Source organism: Silene latifolia, unplaced genomic scaffold, assembly GCF_048544455.1.
Source record: "Silene latifolia isolate original U9 population unplaced genomic scaffold, ASM4854445v1 scaffold_20.1, whole genome shotgun sequence".
NCBI classification, from domain to species: domain Eukaryota; kingdom Viridiplantae; phylum Streptophyta; class Magnoliopsida; order Caryophyllales; family Caryophyllaceae; genus Silene; species Silene latifolia.
In genome coordinates, this window is record NW_027413163.1 from 8,152,830 (window position 1) to 8,167,612 (window position 14,783).

Sequence of the window (14,783 nt, forward strand, 5' to 3'; positions counted from 1 at the left end):
TCTAAAACTTAAATTACGTTTGTGTGTCTGTCGTTACTGACTAAAGTCATAGACACCTGCAATATAAAACTTGCGATATTTAGCCCAAATCAATTTGCTCTCTCCTTTTCGCACAGTAGCTTTGTTATTTATTATAACTGTAGTTGATTATATATTATTTTTTCCTGAAATATTATTATTCTGCTTTTTTTTCTTAACCATTTTTCTATAATTACGTTTAATATTTTTTTTCTCTCAAACGTGTTCTTTGTCTAACACTTTGTTCTTTTATCTGTATTCGCAGGTTTACTTGGACAGCAGAACAAAAAAGGTTTGCGTTTTAAATATATATTGTTCTTACTATTTCTTCCCAGTCTATTTTGACGTTTGTTCCTTATATTTAAATTGATTAATACAAAAAATCTGTGTATTGTACGTACATAATGTATATTTCGTTAACAATAAAAGTTGTAGCATAATATCAGTTATGCATGTTTCTTTTATATTACGTCATTTTATGTATTTTTTTAAACACTACATCAAAACACTACTTATTGGCTTAATCTTTGAATTAGCCTTATTATTGCCTTTTTATTCTTTCCGTAATATTTATTGGAAGCACAACAGCTAATTTTTGCTTTCTACAATAATTCTCGAATTGCACGTCCATATATATTGTTAAATTTTTAACCTTATAAAATATAGTATTGCTTTAATACAACTAGGAGACCACATGAATGCCCACCCTTACATGTTATAAATAGTTAGGCTTTCTTATTCATACCAATGATAATTAACAACTTAAACAAATGTATTAACCATTAACATATACTACAACTAAGCTAATGAAGTGCCATGTGAATGTCGAAACGTTTATACATGCACGTTTCCATTGAAAATTTGGAATACATTTACCCGTTGTTAGGTAACTACCTTAAATGACTTCCGCTACTTCTCTTTGTTTTTTAAACCCGTCAAATTTATATTAAGATTCAGCACAATCTTTCAATATTATGAATTTATTTAAAGCTTTTGTTTTAAAAAAAGGAGATTGCTAGCTAAAGAGATGTCTAACATTTAAAAATATTAGAGAAGATAATTGCAAATTTTCATTCCTCCATTCTAACAATAAAAAATTACATCATTTAAAAAAAAACATATTCCGAACAAAAATACTTATTTTTACTTCATCTAAGAACCGGTCGTACAATTGTAGCACATGCAAAATTTGACTCTCAGATCAATTTTGTTCTATTTCGTCTTCATCTTTTCACAAAAACTCCGGAGAGACGGTCTCTCAATAGCGTTATTGAGAGATCTCTCACATAATAGGGTGAGGGACCCACTAAATTTCTTTTTTCTCTATTATGTCTCCCACTAAATTAGTGGGAGATGGTCTCTCATGAGACCTACTCTTTCTCTTTCTATTTGTTTTTTGTAAAGTATCTTTTTCTTGCTGACTGCATTATAAAACAATAGATTATTTATTTAATACATGGTGTATGAATTTACTCTTTCTTATATACGGTTATATGTTTTCGTTTTAGTTTTTCGAAAACCTCTTGCTTATTTAGAAAGATATTTTGATCTTTCCTTTCCTAATATTATTATATTTTAATTTATTTCAAAACTGTTCACCATATTTACTTTTTCATATATATTTTGTTTACTTTATTGGTAAGACTTTTATATATTTTTTTGCCGTTTTCATTGTTTTTTCATTTGTAAATTTTTCCCTGCCGATTGTCCAATAGTCGTCCAAGAAAATTGCAGCATTTTTTACCTACAATTCAAACTATACAATATTTAAATATATGTATTTTTATATATACTACTTAAATTTCGAACAACGTTTGCCCCTATGATATGGCGAAAAAAAAAACCACCTGATAGTGGTTGCTTGCATTTTAGTGCTAACACTTACCAAAACAAATTAAATTCATTACCAGTTACATTACTTTTTTTTCCTCTACTGTTTTACTTAAACTTTATATTATCGGGGAAGTATTTTTCTTAATTAACACCTATAAATTTAACTGCTTATATTACATGATTACTTACCATTATGTCACATATTAAGATCTAAGTTAATATTGTTGATTTTAGTGAATTAGATAGAGAATAAATAGCATACAATCCAGTTGCACTTTAGATATTTATGTGAATCGCTTCTAAGTACTAATATCAACGTATCCCGTTCAATACTAATTCTTAGATGTTACTAGTGTAAAGTTAATCAATAAATCCTACTCAATTAACAATACTAACAATAGAATGAAGAAATCGGTTATTAGTTGCGCACCTAGCAATTATCAATCAACATTCAAATAATTAAGAGCTAAGCAATTCACAATAATCAAGAAAATAAATTAAAACATTCAAACTCACAACCGGATTTAGAGTGCTTCAATCGCTTGAATCCAAGATGAAAGATTAGTTACACATAGTCTTGATGAAAATAACAATAGGGTTTTTTTTTTCTAAAAGCTGCTTAAGTCTTTTCTAAAACTAAAATACTAAGTTATATAGTAATAAGGTAAAACAACTAGATTAGGAAATAAAGTATTACTAATAATAAAAATAATCGGAATAAACCGAGTAAAATAAATAAACAAGCACGAGTCTAACGATGCTGAATTACGCGACCAAAGCACAAACATGTGTCAAATGTAGGCCGTGCTTCGGTCGCGCCTAAGTCGAACGTCAATCGCGAAAAACGTTGTTGCCAAATTTGTCTTCTCTTTCGTATGCGCGCATGAATAGTGCGACATATGCTCGTGCACGCCTCCCAAGGTATGTTCATAGGTCTTTGAGCTCACCTATCCTCACGCTTAGATTCCGTCTTTGACATACAAAACCGACCCACAAGATCTTGTTTATCGTTTTCAAGCTTCATCTTCAACTTTGGGATCCAAGTTCCGCCATTATTACTTCAACTCGGCACCGATTTCTCAAATCCAATTACAAACTCTTTCAAATAACTAAAGAACAAGTGTAATCGGTAGTTACATGATATAACTCACAAAGTACCGCTTTTGACACTTGAACTTCACCATTTCGACCCTCTTAATACATAGTAAAACCGTCTCATCAACTTCCCCACACTTAGATCTTTACTCGTCCTCGAGTAAACTCAAAGGACCCAATGAAACCAAACCAACACCAATCCACAGAAGTATGGGAAAATTAACAAGACTCACAATGAAACTTATAATGACGGGACTCCAATATTGTAAAGGGACATTAATTTTTTTTTTTCATTTTGCCTAGATCCCTTATTTTGCCTAGAGTGCCCGCCCTTGCGGGTTTTCACTCTAGCTTTTCATTTTTGTTTTTCAATCTCACCTTTACTTTCAGTGGCACGCAACTCGATTTTTCATTTTACCCAGAGCGCCCTTTCGGGTTTTCACCCCGTCCTTGGCCACATCCTAATCTTGCCTAGGCACCCTTTCGGGTTTTCACCTAACCGAGATACTTTTTCTTTCTTTTTCCTTTTCACTTTTTTTTTTCAATTTTTTTTTGATAACAGAAATAAATCACTCCACACAAGTACAAATAAGTTACAATCGGAACGATTCTCCTCCCCATACTTGAATTAAACATTGTCCTCAATGTTGCATAGGACACAATAAAATGAGAAGGAGAAATACCTCATGGAAAATAGCATCAGACGACTTCACAAGTAGAACCATCTTGCAATCCTCAAACCACATAAACAGGTCAACCACTCATCACACTTCCTCCCCACACTTGGCCATTAGCATCCACTATAAAGCACAAGATCAACATGACCAACAAAACAAGAGTAATCAAAGAACACTAACGCCCCTTATTACTCTAATCCTAAAAAGTGACCAAGTGAAGTTAATACAATACAAGCTCAAATGGTTTATCTTAGTCCCCTCTACTCCAACATCTCACCAAAGACCAACAAATCGCAATAAGAAGGTGTCCACAACATCACACCGCCATTTCTCCTCGTCTTAATCACTAACTTACCCAACCGCCCTTCTATGTCGCCCTTCTTATGACACCAACTCCATCAAATAAGCAATGAATCTTGAGGTGTTGTCCGGTCTTTTTTATTTTTTATCTTTATTTTTTGTTTTTTCCCTTTTTCCCGGATTTTTTTTTTCGCATACCATTTTTTTTTTTGCAGATTTTTTTTTCCAGAAACAATAATCTACGAGCTGCCTCCCGGAAGCGCTTTTGTTTAACGTCGTTGGCTCGACATCTCGTGGAATGGTAAACCACCCGACTTAAGATAGGAGAGAAAAGTTACCTTGATTTACCAACATGAATACGAGAGGAAGAACGAAAGCAAGATTTTATATGGATAGTTTGCGCACCTTTTCCGGAGCCCTTCCGGCGAATTAATTTATCAAACCAATCCTTCTTCTTACCTCTAGATGCCTCCGCATCCTCACGACAATCCCATAAGATAATACACCTTTGATCCTTAGGAGGGTATTCCTGCAAAACAGTAGACACCTTGCTCGGAATAGGAGACTTCCGGTACTTAGATAAATCATGGTTAGCAAAAGTGTCTATAACACACAAATAATGAACCTAAGGAGAGTGGGAGTTGGGCTTATTGATTTCAAATTTAACAACGGTCCCATCAAATTCCATGGTAAGAGACCCTTTTGAGACATCAATCTTAGTCCTTGCAATTTTCAAGAATACTCTCCCTAATAAGACGGGGATAGCATCACTCTCACTTTTCATGTCAAGAACATAAAAGTCAACCAAAAAGACTAACTTACCAACACCAACCATGACATTGTCCACAACCCCCTTAGGATAGACACTAGACCTATCAGCCAGTTGAATTACTACACTAGTGCCTTTTAAAGGTCCAAGTTTGAGTTTTTCATAAATATCATAAGGGATGACATTAATAGATCCCCGTAAATCTAACATGGCCTTTTCAAATCTAAGGCCTTATATGGTGCAAGGGATAGCAAACATACCCGGGTCACCACATTTAGGGGGTAACTTGTTTTGAAATAGAGCAGACACATATTCATTAATCTTCCCCTTAGGACCTTTACTCTTGACTATCTTCATCCCTTTCAATTTGTTATTCCTTTTAATGGTTCCTAATTCTTTTAAAAATTTAGCATATTTAGGAACACTCTTTAAAAGATTAAGAAGTTTGATGTTTACCTCGCACTTTTGGAACACGTCATAAATGTCTTTGTCATGATCAAAGTGTTGGGTTCTTCTCAGTGCATCGGGAAAAGGTACATCCGGTATAGAAGAAAGAATCGGCTCATTCTCCTTAAAAATAGAAGCTTTTTCACCTTCCTCAATCACTAGCTCTTCTTCTTCTTCATGAATTATAAGAGTTTTGATGTGCTTCTTCTTTTTCTCCACCTCCTCCAATTGTCTTCCGTTCCTCAAAGACACAACACTCACATTCTCCCTCGGCGGCACCGCGTCTCTAGCCTCTAATCTATTAATAATAGTAGCCATTTGTCCCATCTGATTCTCCAAGTTTTGAATGCTAGCTTTGGTTTCTTGTTGGTTTTGAACCACTGTTGCTTGAAGAGATGCTTGAGTAGTAACCAAGGCCCGGATCATATCCTCAGTGGACATTTGACCACTAGAAGGAGGTCCTTGTGTAGGAGCCACATGTTGAACTGGTGGTCGAGGTATAAATTGGACCTTAGGTTGACCAGATTGGCCACCTTGTCCAAATTGCTGAGTGTTTTGAGAATGTCCCCACCGAAAATTTGGATGAGCCTTCCACCCTTCATTATAAGTGTTAGAGTAAGGATCCAACTTCTTTTGAGGTGTACTCTCCCATACTCCATTCACCTCTTCTTGAGAACCTTCTTGCATAAGTGGACAAATCTTACTAGGATGTCCTCCGGTGGAACAAATTCCACATACCATCGCCATTTTCTGTCCCGTCATCATCTCCGAGTTGTCAAGGTGTCAACTTTTTCTTCAAGATGGGAAGAAGATGAAGAACCCACTGAATTTACTCCCCGCTTTGTATATTTTCTAGCAAAATCCCGTGAGCTCTTAGCTAATTCACCAATGATCACCCAAGCCTCATCCGGGCTTTTATTTAAAATACCTCCTCCACATGCCGCGTGCACGGTACGAGCATCTTCCACACTCAAACCACCACATAAATACATAACAAGGTCTTCAGCAGTGTACCCATGATAAGGGCAAATAGCACATAATTTCTTAAACCTCTTCCAGTATTCATACATTGTCTCCACATCCTTTTGTTCAGCATTACTGATCTCTTTCTTCAACTGAGATGCTCGGGATCCAGGAAAATACTTTTATAGAAAGGCTTTATTCATTTTTACCCATGTATCAATGCTTCCTAGTGGTAAATAATATAGCCAATCCCTCGCAGCATCTTTTAGGGAAAACGGGAAAGCTCTCAGTTTCAACTGCTTATCAGTCACTGTAGCCGGCTTCATACTAGAGCAGACAATATGGAAATCCGACAAGTGTTTATTTGGATCTTCATTGCTTAGACCATAGAAAGATGGCAACTGATGAATTAGCCTAGACTTTAGCTCAAAAGTTGCATTCTCATCTAACGCAGGAAAAGTGATACACAATGGTTGTTGTGTAAAATCAGGAGCAGTAAGTGCTTTAATCGTATTGTTTGCCATGGTTAAAGAATTATCAGTGGCTTCAGATATTTTAGAATTATCCGACTTAGATTGCAAATCCTCAGAATCGTAACCTTCAGAAACAGCTATGATTGCACATTTCTTGTTCTTTCTCAACCTGAAAAGAGTATGCTCAATCTCTAAATCGATTGGCTCGAGATTCAAGTTAGAAGAACGAGTATTATACATAAAAAAAACTAAGCAAGAATAAAGACTCTACACTAACACACAAAAATTAAACTACTGCCTTCCCCGGCAACGGTGCCAAATTTGACAGACTGAAAGTCGTATGCCTATCAAATGTAAATTTATAATCACTTACTTACTAAACTACTAAAACGGTAATATAGCGAAAGTAAGGGTCGAACCTACAAGGAAGGACTAAATTAATTAACATGTCTAAGAGTAGAGAGTAAAGTAACCAGTTTAGGGGAGGATTTGATTTAATTGATTAACTAAAGAACTAAGACAAAGAAAATAGTAAAGTAGGTGAATTCAGATGATTTAAAAGGTTTTAGATCCAAGCATATATCCACACTCAATAACAATTGATCATTGAAAGACGGTTTCAATTACTAATCTTGATTACTCTATCGTGGATGTAAAATTCTAATTCTCCTTACAAATAATCAATTAAAACGAATTCCGTTTTTAATTAACCCTAACTATTAAACAACCATAACAATCCAGTTCAAGGTTTTATTCAATAGCAGCAATATAATTTAGAGAATTCAATAGAGAATAAATAGCGCATACAATCCAGTTGCACTTTAGATATTTATGTGAATCGCTTCTAAGTACTAATATCAACGTATCCCGTTCAATACTAATTCTTAGATAGTTAGATGTTACTAGTGTAAAGTTAATCAATAAATCCTATTCAATTAACAATACTAACAATAGAATGAAGAAATCGTTTACTAGTTGTGCACCGAGCAATTATCAATCAACATTCATATAATTAAGAGCTAAGCAACATCACAATAATCAAGAAGATAAATTAAAACATTCAAACTCACAACTGGATTTAGAGTGCTTCAATCGCTTGAATCCAAGATGAAATCTTAGTTACACATAGTCTTTTAATGAAAATAACAATAAGGTTTTTTTTTTCTAAAAGCTGCTTAAGTCTTTTCTAAAATTAAAATACTAAGTTATATAGTAATAAGGTAAAACAACTAGATTAGGAAATAAAGTATTACTACTAATAATAATAATCGGAACAAACCGAGTAAAATAAATAAACAAGCACGAGTCTAACGATGCTGAATTACGCGACCAAAGCACAAACATGTCTCAAATGTAGGTCGCGCCTCAGTCGAACGTCAGTTGCGAAAAATGTTGTTGCCAAATTTGTCTTCTCTTTCATATGCGCGCATGAATAGTGCGACATATGCTCATGCACGCCTCTCAGGGTATGTTCATAGGTCTTTGAGCCCACCTATCCTCACGCTTAGATTCCGTCTTTGACATACAAAACCGACCCACAAGATCTTCTTTATCGTTTTCAAGCTTCATCTTCAACTTTGGGATCCAAGTTCCGCCATTGTTACTTCAACTCGGCACCGATTTCTCAAATCTAATTACAAACTCTTTCAAATAGCTAAAGAACAAGTGTAATCGGTAGTTACATGATATAACTCACAAAGTAACGCTTTTGACACTTGAACTTCACCAATTCGACCCTCTTAATACACAGTAAAACCGTCATATCACTTTTACGTCATTTGGAGTTAAGAAAGACAGTGAACTTGTACGTAGAAACCAGTGTATTTACACGTTTAGAGTTCAAGGTCAAGTTTACCATTACATTAACGATATACTGCCGACGGAGGTTCGCCCAAGATACATACAACTATACTTCTATGACAATGACCTTGAATTAGCACATCGCCTGCAAGACTATCCAGATCTACATCATTATGTCATGTCTACGTTGATGCATATTATGGAAGGAAATCCATACGCACATTTTTTTCGATCTTTGAGAGAACTTAACATCCACGAAGAAAATCGTATAGTTATCCGATCAGATCCATCACATGATCAACGTACCCATAACGCTCCCACTTCGTCGCAAATTGCTGCTGTTTGGGTAGAGGACGACACCGCATCTGCACCACTTGCACATGATATAGTTGTTTATGCATGTGCAAGCGGAAGTCATCGCATACTACATTACTACGGGTGCTACGATCCCCTACAGTATCCTGTCCTTTTCCCTTATGTTGAGACTGGATGGCATCAGAGTATTTACAGATACCAAATAGGTCATAGAATGCGACAACAGTGTCTGACCTTTCCTATTAATGAAGTACTTGTGCAGTCTATTGATGACTTGCTTGAGGCCGAGGAACAAGATCAGCTACTGTTTCTTGTTCTTATACTTCATTCAACTATCTTTATATTTGTGGTTCTCATATTTTTTTTATAAATCTTCTCTTTTTCAGTTGCACATTTACCTGATTTTGATAAAAAAAGTTTCCTTTAGAGAGTATTACTGCTACTGTCTACAGATTCGAATTAGTGATACATCGATACTACTCCGATGCGGTTGTCTACTCCAACAATATGTTGTTGATATGTACATTAAGCTTGAAACGACACGCCTTGATTTCATTAGATTCAATCAAAAGGTTATTCGAGCTGAACTTTATCAGGGTATAATCGATAGCTACAATTCTGGCGAGACTCACGCTGTAAACATTGGCCATCGTTTTATCCTTCCTGCTAGTTTTATTGGTTGTGATCGGGATATGCGCCACCGCTATTTAAACGCTATATGTTTTGTTCAACGGTGCAGAAAGCCGGACATTTTCCTAACTATCACATGTAATCCACGGTGGCCTAAGATTGAGCGTGAGCTTCTTCCCCATGAAGAAACACATAATAGACCTCATCTTGTGACACGAGTTTTTAGAGCCAAGCTTATTGAATTAAAAAAAGACAGCGAACGAAAACTATTTGGAAATGTTGCTGGTTACGTTTACGTTGTGGAGTTTCAAAAAAGAGAACTGCCTCATGCACATTTCCTTATAATTTTGGATTCAGCAAACAAGATTAGGTCACCGGAGCAGTATGATTTGAAGGTTTGTGCCGAGCTACCTGACGAATCTACCAATCCATACCTCTACACAGCCGTGGTTAAACATATGATGCATGGTCCTTGCGACATAGATTTTCCGTCTAATCCTTGCAAGAGAAATAAGCAATGTAAGAATCACTATCCTCGTGACTTCTGTGACTTTACCATGAATGGTCGAAATTCATATCCAATATACCAAAGGCGAGACGATGGACAATTTTATTACATTCGTGAATCATGGCTTGACAACAGATGGGTTATCCCCTACAATCCTTTTTTTAGCGAGATTTGACTGTCACTTAAATGTTGAGGTTTGCTCAACGATTAAGGCAGTTAAGTATTTGTATAAATACGTCTACAAAGGTCATGATAGAATTTCTATTGCTGTGACCGACACTAATGACGTAGAAGCATTTGACGAGATTAGTTCTTATCAAGCCGCTAGATGGATTTTGCCACCAGAAGCCGCTTGGAGAATCTTCAGATTCAGTTTAAATGAAGTTCATCCTAATGTTGTTACTCTCTAAGTACATCTTCCCAATATGCAAACTGTTGTTTTTTGACCTTTTGAGCAAGTCAAAAATGTTATAGATGATGAATACAGAACAACGACAATGCTAACATCATTTTTCTATCGTAACACATATGATATATATGCTTGTACATTGACATATCAACAATTTTCTGAGCATTATGTGTGGCATGGAGAAAAGGGTGCCAAGTACTGGACTCGGCATCAGAAAGGCTTTGCAATCGGGAGATTGGTGTACACGAATCCTTCCGAAGGTGAGCGTACTATTTACGCCTTCTACTGACGAATGTGTAAGGTCCGCGGTCATTTAATGATTTGCTGAGCATAAATGGTGCTCTCTATTCTTCGTTTCCCGACGCTGCATATAGACTTGGACTTCTTGAGGCCGATAATTCTATTGAGTAGTGCTTAGAAGAAGCTTGTCACTATCAACTTCCGTTCGTCTTACGAAGGCTTTTTGCAACACTACTGATCTACTCCCAACCAAAAAGTCCACGTTTGTTGTGGGATAAATTTTTTCCGTACTTCTCTGATGACTTTGCTCATGCATTCCCGACAAGAAAACGTAAGGTTTTTAACTTGACACTCAGGAATGTTTGCACAGTTATTGAGTCCATGGGTAAAAGTTTTTCGCAATTCGACTTCGGTGGTCTTAAGTTGGACGAAGAGTCATCCAATCAATGCAGAATGAAAGCAATTGAAGAAGAGATGAACATTACTATAACGTCTGAAGAAATTGAATATGTTAATCTGTTAAATTCTGAGCAAAAGTACGCGTACTCAATAATTTACGACATGGTTGTGCGTAATAAATGCGGTGCTTTCTTTCTAGATGGTCCAGGTGGTACTGGTAAAACTTTTTTTATATTCGGCTCTGCTTACAAATCTTCGTAGTCATGGCATCATTGCTCTCGCCGTTGCTAGCTCAGGAATTGCTGCCTCGAACATCTCCGGTGGAAAAACTGCGAACTCAAGGTTTAAAATTCCTTTAGATCTTGACGAAAATCAAAGCTGCCAAATCTCAAAGCAGAGTGCGCTAGGAGAGGTAATCCGAGTGTGTAAATTGATCATATGGGATGAAGCATCAATGGCGAAGAAGCTTGCAATTGCGCATTTCGAAAGAACGTTACGTGACGTTTGTTCAACTGTTAAAGCATTTGGCGGGAAGGTTGTTGTATTTGGTGGCGATTTTAGGCAGGTACTTCCGGTTATACCTAAGAGCACTCTCCAGGAGGCAGTAAGCGCAAGCTTTGTTACGTCTTCTATATGGCCAACTCTCACAAAACTACATTTTACTGTTAATATGAGAGCAATTTGATGAGGATTGTCGCAACCCTATCAAAGATAAACCCGAAAGGTCTCTAACTAATGCAGCTAGGGAAGTCGGGGTCGAATCCACAAGGAGGCTATTGTATCTACTTGCTCAACTAAGTCTGTTAGATGTCACAATTTGGGGTTTTTGGTTGAATTTATAACTAACTAATCTAACTAAACAACGAGAAGTAAATAAATCTAACAATAGAGAGAAAGGGAACTAGGATTGTCGGGTCACGATTGAATGTCCTATGGTCGTAGTCTAGGTCGCAGATTAGTCACATGCGTCGGTCTAAGGGGTAATGAAAAGGTCCTTCCGGTCCGCTATTTACTCTAAAATACTACTAACTTAGCTTCCGCCCTCATTAGAGTATCCTAAAGAATTGTAGCAGGTCTCACTCCTTCCAATCTTCCGATATTGGTCAGAGTTTGCCAAATGAATTAAAACAGCTATGCGCATTCACTGTCCAATTACCATTAAATGATACTAATAACAACATAGACATGAAACAAGCATCAGATCTGTAAAACCTATTTAACTACCATCATTCATTCATGGTTCCCCTAAATCTTAGTAAGGGAATTAACCACTCATAATTGGAATAAAACTAATAATAACAACAATTATGATGACTAGATTAAACATAATAAGATGATGATAGAGGGAATTAAACATGAATTAAACAAAAGATGTAAAAGGAATAAGAGAAACTAAAGAGATAATTGAACTAAGAGATGCAAGGGAAATGAATTAATACTACAATTAAATTAAAAGAGAAGAGAAGAAGAAATTACAGAGTTTAGATCCGGAAAATAAGAGCAAAAACAACGCCGAACCAAAAACTCAACTAATCTACTGATATGTCGTGATATTGTATGGTGTTCGGTGTATGGTGTATGGTGTATCCTGTCCTCTGACCTAATAATCTCTTATATATGAGAGATATTTATTATAAGATAAAACTAAGATAGGATAAAATAGATCTCGACTAAATAAGCGCTGCGTCAGACTTGGTTTTACTCGATCGACCAACATAAAGTTAGTCGATCGAGAGATATCTTCCCCAAAAGCTCTCGATCGAACACTAAAGCACTCGATCGAATAGAGTAAGAATCAAAGTATTCGATCGAGTCAGTGAATTACTCGATCGAGCATATAAAGTACTCGATCGAAGCACTAAAGTACTCGATCGAGTGGTCTCAGCGTGTAATTCCTGCTTCGCGCACTGAACTTCAAACGGCCACCATTTCTTCGTTACTTGTCCGAATCAAGCGATTTCCATGGCGTTGGGAAGCTAAGAGGATAATATTTCATCTCCAATTAGAATCGCCTGGTTATCATTTTTATAACTCGAGATATGGCTCTTCAAATTAGGTAGTGGTTATATGAAGCTCTTCCTTTGCTCGCCTAACTACTTTACTTCTACGCGCATCACAAATTAGTAGTTTCCAAGCTCCGACTCAACTCATCTCCAAAATGTATGCATAGGGACTGGTTTTAAGCTTGACTATGCTCCTCTTCGGTTCATACCTGAAAATAATACAAGACAAACCAAAGTAGACTATTCGGGGGACATTTGTAGCTAAGCACTACACAAATTGCATAGAAATGCGTGCAACTACGGTACAAAAAGTCTATATAAAATGCACGCATCAAACTTCCCCAAACCAAACCTTTGCTTGTCCCCAAGCAAACTATATGCAATGATGCGTGCTCATTTCATACTTTTATTCTATTCATTTGCACGCATTTCTATGCTTATTTAGTAGCAACTAGCTACTATTCTCCAATGAATCGGCTACTTTGGGTTATTTTGTATTTTATGCAGATATGGACCCGAAAGGAAGATTAAACAAACCAAAACCCGTCCTCGGAGTTGCATTATGGATACTAGTGAAGTTAAGCTCGTGAATGATCATCTTGGAATGCATGAAAACGAAAGGAAGCACGATAAAGTGATGATGGACGCTGTTGTTTTCCCAGAAAAGTCGATCGACAGCCTACTTTAGTCGATCGGCTGGTTTCACTTTGAGGATTAGTCGATCGACTGGAATATTGGTCGATCGACTATTTTCGTACCAGGTCGTGTTTGATTGGCTTATTATTTCGAACCATTAGTCGTTTAATTAATAATTATCAGCTAATTCTATATAAACACATGCCGAGAACTTTAGGGTATCTTTCACTTTGGCAAAAACTAGTTACATGTTACTTTTGTTCTTTCAATTTCCGGATCTAAACTTGTATTTCTTCTCTTTCAATTTCGGTAATTTTTATTAATCTTCGTTCTTCAATTTATTCTTATTGTTTGTTTCTTCTTCTTTATTAATTTCAAGTTTTATGTTCAACTATTATTTACGTTTGGTCATCATGTTTAATTCGATTATTATTATTACTGTTGAATTAGTTAGTTTAATTATGCGCAGCTAAACTTCTTATGCTAGGATTTAGGGGATCCACGGTTCTATGACATAATATGTTAGGGTTTTAGGTCTAGCTGTTTACACCGTCTGAATTGTTAATCGTGGCATCTGATAGCGGTTTGATTAATTAAGTGCACATTATTAATTGACCATCTTGTTAAACCTTGACCTGGATCGAGAGATTGGAAAAGGCGAAGACTTGCTATGAACAACAGGATACTCTAATTAGGGCGAGAGCTACATTAGAATTTTAGGGCAAACAGTGGACCGAGAGGACCTGTCCAGTACCCTTCAGACCATTTATTGCTGACCATTGACTTTACCTTAGATCGTTATAGACCGCGGTGAACCGACCGTCCTAGCTACTTCTCTCTTATTTGAATTCGTTTATAATTTACTTTCTTTTGTTTGCTACCTTAGTTAATAGACAAACCCATTTCAAACCCCCAAATTTTGTGACTCAGACAAACTTGAATTGACATTTAGATTTGCATACAGCCTCCCTGTGGATACGATCCCGACTTCCTTGCTACATTAGTTTAGGCCAGTTGGTTTATTTTTGGTAGGTATACGATTAGCCTGTCAAATTTTGGCGCTGTTGTCGGGGAGGCGACACATTTTTCTATTTGTTTTATTTCAGTTTGTCTCTTGTCTCAAGGAACCTGTGTTCCTTGAGACCGTTTCTTACCTTTCAGTGCTAGTTTTGTTTATACCAAGGTCTTTCAGGTCTGAACTCATACCGCTTGATCCAGAACCAGAAAGGACTCTCCGTGCTAGACGAAACTTTTGCAAGGAGATATAT

The 14,783-nt window shown here is 36.4% G+C and overlaps 2 protein-coding genes across 2 annotated transcripts; one reads left to right on the forward strand and one right to left on the reverse strand.

Moving 5' to 3' along the window:
* Positions 1–4,923: 4,923 nt before the first annotated feature.
* On the reverse strand, positions 4,924–5,886 carry LOC141638290 (uncharacterized). The gene has a single exon (XM_074447696.1). The coding sequence runs from the start codon at positions 5,884–5,886 to the stop codon at positions 4,924–4,926; it is 963 nt and encodes a 320-aa protein (XP_074303797.1).
* Positions 5,887–7,964: 2,078 nt separating this feature from the next.
* On the forward strand, positions 7,965–10,238 carry LOC141638291 (uncharacterized). Its single transcript, XM_074447697.1, has 4 exons — positions 7,965–8,041; positions 8,412–9,039; positions 9,143–9,839; positions 9,964–10,238. The coding sequence occupies exons 1-4, from the start codon at positions 7,965–7,967 to the stop codon at positions 10,236–10,238; spliced, it is 1,677 nt and encodes a 558-aa protein (XP_074303798.1).
* Positions 10,239–14,783: the final 4,545 nt, after the last annotated feature.